The sequence below is a fragment of the Fundulus heteroclitus genome, chromosome 7, assembly GCF_011125445.2.
Source record: "Fundulus heteroclitus isolate FHET01 chromosome 7, MU-UCD_Fhet_4.1, whole genome shotgun sequence".
Classification (NCBI taxonomy): domain Eukaryota; kingdom Metazoa; phylum Chordata; class Actinopteri; order Cyprinodontiformes; family Fundulidae; genus Fundulus; species Fundulus heteroclitus.
In genome coordinates, this window is record NC_046367.1 from 4,365,703 (window position 1) to 4,372,814 (window position 7,112).

Here is a 7,112-nt window from a genome sequence, read left to right on the forward strand (position 1 = left end):
CGTCTTGCAATTGAAGGGTTGCCAGTTCAATCCCCTGCACTGACTGTCTCTATCGTTGTGTCCTTGGGCAAGATGCTTCACCCGCATTGCCTGCTGACGGTGGTCAGAGGGCCTGGTAGCGCCGGTGTCTGGCAGCCTCTTCTCTGTCAGCCTGCCCCAGGGTAGCTGTAGCTACTAGCATAGCTCACCACCGTCAGGGTGTGAATGTGTGTGTGAATGGGTGAATGACTGACTGTAGTGTATAGCGCTTTGGAGGTCATCAAGACTAGTTAAAGCGCTATACAAGTACAAGCCATTTACACATAAAAATGAGTCTCTGCTAATATTTATGGCCATCATACACAACCTTTTTAGAACATTTTAACAAGCTAAACAGTAAGAAACACACCATGTGACATCTTGTCATATTGGTAGAAACAATGAGTAACAGTAAACTAGTACAAAATACGTGATCATATTTAATCTATGATGGATCTCCTGAAAGCTCACACAAATGTCTTTAGGTGTCTCTGCTAAACAAAGATAGTGTGGTGCCAGATTAGAATCTTCATTTAAAAAGAGTGGAACATTTGATTCAGTTTGTTTCATAAATGCAGCTTAATCCTATAAACTATGTACATGATGAAATATACTGTAAGCAGTTACTATAAACCACCCTTTTGTTTTTTTCTTTACTCACCTGGTCATCTTATGTCTAATTCCTTTGCCTTAATTTGAGAGCATATATAATAGTGTATGAGTGTGTACTTTAAAAAGCAAAGTAATTGGCCGCATGGAAGATAAGAGAAGTGCCTGACATCAGAGTTTTTTTACCGTTCAAGAAAGAAGGTCTGATTTCTGTTCATCAGAAAGCCTTGGTGCAGGATTTTTTACAGCAGGTTCATGTCACAGGAATCACGTTGCAAAATCTGAAGAGTAACAATGAGCCTAATTGATTTTCTAAACCAGGAGTAAAAAAAAGCATAAACTATAGGATTTAGACATGAGTTAAAGTAGAACAAACATATAACAAAGGCAGCAGATGAGGCATTGAGTAAAGTGTCTTGACCTGAAAGTGTGACACAGAAATATGGTAGGAGACATATCAGAAACACCACAACTACAACCCCAAGGGACCTGGCTACTTTCAGCTCAGATTTCTTAACAGTTTCAGACCGCTGGTGGGTTACTCCTGCTCTGTGAGAGTGTATGGCTCGAATCTGAGAAATAGCCACCACAAAAATTTGCAGATACAAAACTACTATTATAGTAATAGGGACGATAAAGGACAAGATAAGATCTACCATACCACCAATGTAATTGATGACAATTACACATTCTCCAAAGCAGGAGTTATACATGCCAGGTTGTTTGAAGTTCTCCATCAGATTTAAGCTCTGAAAGAGTGTAGACCATGTCCAACACAGGGATACACTGATCTTGACTTTTTTCTGTGTTATTTTAGTGGTGTAATGAAGAGGGAAACAAATAGCTACATAACGGTCAACAGAAATCATCACCATGGTTCCTATTGAGGCCGTGGTAATAATATAGGCCAGATACTGATAAATAACACAAGTAATGTCACCGAGGAACCAGCACCCATTTATGAGAACAATTTGAAAGAACATGAGGAGACCAACAAGGAAATCGGAGACAGCCAGAGAGAGGAGGAGGAGATTGGTGGGAGTGTGAAGCTGCCTGTCGAGGAACAACAAAAACAAATGTATCATCTCTGGAGTATAATATCCATTAATACTCATATAAAAACAGAGGCACCATACGACAAAAAACCAAAACCAATTTAAAAGTGTTTCAGCCATTACTCTAAGATATGCAAACATGTTTGAAACCTGAAATGTGCAATGGAGATGATGACCACCAGATTAAGCGATGAGGTGAGTAGAGAGATGGAGGACAGCAGAATGTAGATTGACATTGTTTCATACTGTAGCAGTTTGGGCCTCCTGCAGGAGGTGTTGAAGTATTGTGGGAAACAGAGTTCTGTTTCCTCCATTCTTGTGGAGCAGGAGCAACTCCTGAGATCTTAATCTGGCTCTGCCAGCTGTTTTAACTGACTGTGCTCCTCCTTGCTCGCCACCTCTCGTTTCTATTCCCATGGGAACTACTGTAACTGTGACTGTGTTTACTGTGAGTTTAGCTATTAAATGGTTATTGTTGGCATACAAACCAGTGAAAAACTTACTCCATCATTCTGTTATTCAAGTTATGTTATAGAGAACACAAAAACCGCAGTGTTTCCTTACAATGCTTGTTTAGTCTGACAAGTTTACATTAAGTTACGCAGTTCCTAATAAAAACAAATTATCATATAGAGTTTGTTAAAGAACTGTGAATGTAATCATTTTCTTTTATTTGGAATGTTCTGCTGTTTTAACTTCACACAGGAAGAAACAGATGTTTCTCCTAGACAAGGAATCTCTTGTATATGTTAATCCTACACCTCTTTGTATGCCAACCCCATGTTGTAAACCCCCCTTGTCCTTTCTTTTGTTTTTTAACCCCCATGTTGTGAACTCCTGACTCCTCCTGTTCCTTCTTTGATGTCTGACAATAAAGGCAAAGACACAGAGGTAGCCCATCGCAGATGGAGCCGAGACTGTGATGAAATCGGAAATGAGTTTGTGTTAGCCCTTTTAAAAGGACAAATGTAAGAGAAGGAATGATCACACAATGAACTCAGTGCGCTTTCACTTACTCTTGTATTGAGTGTATAAAAGGGCGCACTGGTCCCCCTAGTGGACTTTCCTGATTCGGGCACCAAAGCACCCCTCCTCCAGTCACAGGAACCAACTATATTCCTACATACCCCAAATCAAGCCAAATCAATGCAGATAACCACAACAATTAGTGTTAATATTAACACAATCAAGTTAGTATTATACCTTGCAACACACTCCCCCACTAAATAGATGCAGTGACATGCAGTCAGGGAAGGCAAGTGAGGCCAGGCCTCACTTGTCATTATGGTAAGAAAGAAAATATATAATGATGATAACATAATATAAATTGTGATTCACTCAGTCATTTGTAATAAAAGTAATTTTTTTATCTAATTTCCTCATTTTTGATCATATTTTCTTTAAAATCGCAGACTATTCGCATTTTTCATGTAAATCCTTGGTGGCGCTTGATAGCGAAGCCGGTGAGGCCGCAGCGAGCTTGGCCTCCCCTGAGATTGCGCAATCCCATGTTAACTGCGTTGGCTTCCATTCTGTGAATGCGTCTTCCTGTCTCTAGATCAAAAATTAAATTGTTCAAACAGTTATGAACTGATTTTCCACAATTTAGTGTATGTGGATAGCTTATTGTGTTTTGGTCATCAAACTGTGTGCAGGTAACATGTTTCCGTGCTGCTGGGCGATTATAACCGGCCAAGAACTGGTTGTGGGTGAGGCCGGCAGTTCCTTGGCCTCTAGGCATGGGGGCGCTCAAGGAGCACCGCTCGTGATCCTAAAACTGTAGAGTGACAGCAAGTTATGGATGTTTTATTAGCGAGTTTTGCTAAACAAGTAAAGCACTAAAAAGACTCTAAACATACAGCCGGAACAGGACTGATCAAGTAAGTCTTTCCTCCCTGGCAGTGAGCTCCATTGAGTCTGAGAGAGTTTTAAATCTGAAGAAGATAAAAAGAACTTTTACCGGAAAGTGACCGATATTTTTGTTCAGAAAGAGCGCTGCATGGACTTAAATAATAAGAAGAGGTAAGACAGCGATAATTATTGAACTGTGCGTAATGTGTGTTATATTTTTAGAATGTGTTACAAATGCAGAAATCTACCAACTCATAAGCTGTTACCAATCAACTAACAAATAATTTAGTTTTATTTTTTTTCATCAAAGAATCAATATTTTTTTCCATGTATCTTGGTGAATTGATTTGGCTCAATCAGTCTCCTTCAGCACTTTGCAACGAGTCTACTCTGTAGAGTGTACAGTATATATTTGTAAATCTGACTCTGATGACGTCAGTGCCTCACCAGCTATGGACCCTACCGCACGTCACTGAATAGATGTTGTCCACAACATCTCAACTCGTGTCATGTTGGGAAAGTAATAAAAAAGCATGTAAAGCAACACATCAGTTTTAGAAATATTCCGTCAGCCATTAAATCTACTTACAGACTGGAACTCTTTTCATACATTTTCATGTTTTTAAGGTCAACACCTAGTGTTCATGTTTCAAACCTGAAAGTCACTTCTTGTCCATCATCTTAGCGCTCATCCTGTGACTCCATAACAAGGGTTAATTGAATTGTGGCTTTTGTAGCTTAGGTGTCAATATGTCAGTTCACATAGGAAATAGTCCCTCGTTGCGAATGTTATAATAAACAGTCCATCACATTATGAACCCAATGTGTGTTCATTCTTTCGGCCCAGTGATGTAGCCTGTCTTGTGCTCTCATCTCTGATAGTTATACGAGATGTAGAGATCCAAGTCTCTCATATGTAAAAACTTTGGGCTTCCCGTGAAGCCGTTGAAGTTGTCGAGCTTCCTGAGGAACCTGAACTCTCTCTCTGATGCTCTCAGGTGAAGCAGGTCGTTCAGTGGCATCCCCCATTGTTTGTTCCTCATTAAAAGTGCCAGCCTCTTCATCCTCCATCGCAGTTGTTTCTCTATGTTTGTAATCCATTTCAGGAACTGTGCTCTCCTCAAACTGGATATTTCCTAGCTCTTGGGTTGTGCTTACAGGCATAGGATTCTCTTCCTCAGGCTGGGCTGACTGGTTAAATAGCACAGGATAGTATTCGTCAGCATCATCCTCCTCTTCCTCATCCAACTGCTCCCCTCCTTTGTTATTTAACACTTTTCTTGTCTTCTTTCCTGCCTGGACTGGGATATCAAGGGGTAAAGAGTCACATGGGAGGAGCAGATTGCGATGAACGACCCTTGACCCTCTTTGACCTTTTTCAGGTTTCAGTTCATAAACTGAAACATTTTCATTTATCTGGCGTACAACAACATGGACAGTGTCCTCCCAGTGATTCCTCAGTTTCCCTGGGCCCCCACGAGGTGTCAAGTTGCATACTAAAACACGATCACCAGGTTGTAATACTGAACATTTTACTTTGCTGTTGTACAACTTCTTACTCCTCAGGCCAGCTTTCTGGGCCTTTTCTCTGTCGATTCCATACGCCTCGTCCATGCCTTGCTTCCACTTTTTCACATAGCTATGATGATTATGATCTGCTTGTTGTGGAGTCAAGTTAAACAGCATATCGACTGGCAATCGAGGAGAACGCCCATACAAGGGGGAGAAACCTGTCACCTCACTCCGAGTACAGTTGTATGCATAGATCATTTTGTTTAATGAATCCTTCCAGTTATGTTTTTGTTTGTCTGTGAGTGTCCTGAGCATCTGGAGTAATGTCTGGTTGAATCTTTCAACTTGAGCGTTCCCTTGTGGGTGGTAGGGAGTGGTCCTGGACCCTGCAACTCCACAGTATTTTTTAAGTTGTGTGAACAGTTGATTCTCAAACTCACCACCCTGGTCGTGGTGAATACGGGCAAGAAAACCAAATCTCATGCCGTAATCATTAAAGATCTTGTCTGCTGCTGTTTTAGCTGACTTGGAAGTGGTAGCGTAGGCCTGGGCAAAGCGGGTAAAATTATCAATGATCACCAGGATGTACTCATACCCCCGAGACATTTCTCAAGATGCAGGAAATCAACAGAAACCAGTTTAAAGGGTTGAGTTGTTACGATGTTGGTGAGTGGAGCCCTTGTTTCCTGACTGGGTTTCTTATGTTTGAGGCATTCACATGTTCTCATCACATAGCTCTCTATCTCACGCTGCATATATGGCCAATAAAACCTGTCCCGTATCAGAGATGATGTCCTATCAACACCTTGGTGGCCCATTTCGTCATGAAGTTCCCTAACACTGTATTTTTATGTTTTTCTGGGAGTACAAGTTGTTTTTTGCTTTTTGTCTTTCTGTGCAACACCCCACTTTCATCAATTTCCAACTTGTCCCACTCTCTGAGCAAGCATCCCACTTGTGGACTAAGTTGTTTGAGTTGTGCACCTACTGGTTTGCTTTCGTTTAGTTTGAACTGGATTACTGGTCCCAGAACTGGATCATTTCTTTGGTCATCCTGGATTTGTTCTGGTGTTAGTGGGATGATGGCTGTTTCAGGGGTCTAACCTGCATATGGTACTGAGACACACATGGACCACAACACACAGGACTCATCTTGACTTTTCACAGCTTTTGTAGTTGCCCCAATGACATCAGACGGCATTTCTTCTGAACACTCCTTCATAAAAGACTCCACATCTAGAGGCATTCGGGATAAACTATCTGCGTCCACATTTTCCCTTCCTGGCCTATATTTCACAGAGAAGTGATAATCTGTCAGCTCTGCAACCCATCGACATCCTGTTGCATTTAGTTTGGCAGTGGACAACACATATGTGAGTGGATTATTGTCACTATAGACAGTGAAAAACGGGGCATAATCTGTGAATTTCTCTGTTACAGCCCATTTAAGGGTGATAAACTCCAACTTCCCTGAATGCAAATGATAATTTTTCTCTGTAGCTGTTAAAAAATAAAGCAGCCCGTAGGCAGAGACAGCCCCGACCAGCAGGAAGGGCGTGGTGGCCGATGGACCGGCGCGTCAAAGCCCCACTTCATCACCTATTTGGTCCCCTACAATTTTAGGCTCTAAACAAAAAAGAACCCGCAAGAACATTACTTCAGTAATCACACGAAGCCTCTCATTCTGTTTTTGGTATAGCACGGCACCTAGACCCAGATTGGATGCATCCGTGTGAAGAACAAATGGCTGTGAGAAATCTGGGAACCCAAGAATAGGGGGGTTGACAAGGTAATCAATGAGTTGTTCCAAAACCAACTGGTGTTCTTCAGTCCACTGAATGGTTGTGCTGGATGGAACAGCTCTGCTGACACTTTATTGGACACTTTTTCTTTTTGTTCATTAATGGCTCGTGCTTTGTAGGTGCTTTTACGCAGGGCATATAAAGGACAAGCAATACATGAAAAGTCCTTTATATATTGTCTGTAATAGCTCAAGAGTCCAAGAATTGCTCTCAACTCACCAACATTCGCAGGATGTTTATGCTTTAGGGTTCTTACAGCATCAAT

At 41.4% G+C, this 7,112-nt stretch overlaps 1 protein-coding gene across 1 annotated transcript; it reads right to left on the reverse strand.

Annotated features, from left to right (window-relative positions):
• Nucleotides 1-259: 259 nt before the first annotated feature.
• LOC105917698 (trace amine-associated receptor 13c-like) lies at nucleotides 260-2,005 on the reverse strand. The gene is made up of 2 exons (XM_012852569.2): nucleotides 1,833-2,005; nucleotides 260-1,680 (listed from the first exon to the last, which is right to left on the reverse strand). The coding sequence occupies exons 1-2, from the start codon at nucleotides 1,994-1,996 to the stop codon at nucleotides 870-872; spliced, it is 975 nt and encodes a 324-aa protein (XP_012708023.2). The 5' UTR covers nucleotides 1,997-2,005; the 3' UTR covers nucleotides 260-869.
• Between the last annotated feature and the right edge of the window lie 5,107 nt (nucleotides 2,006-7,112).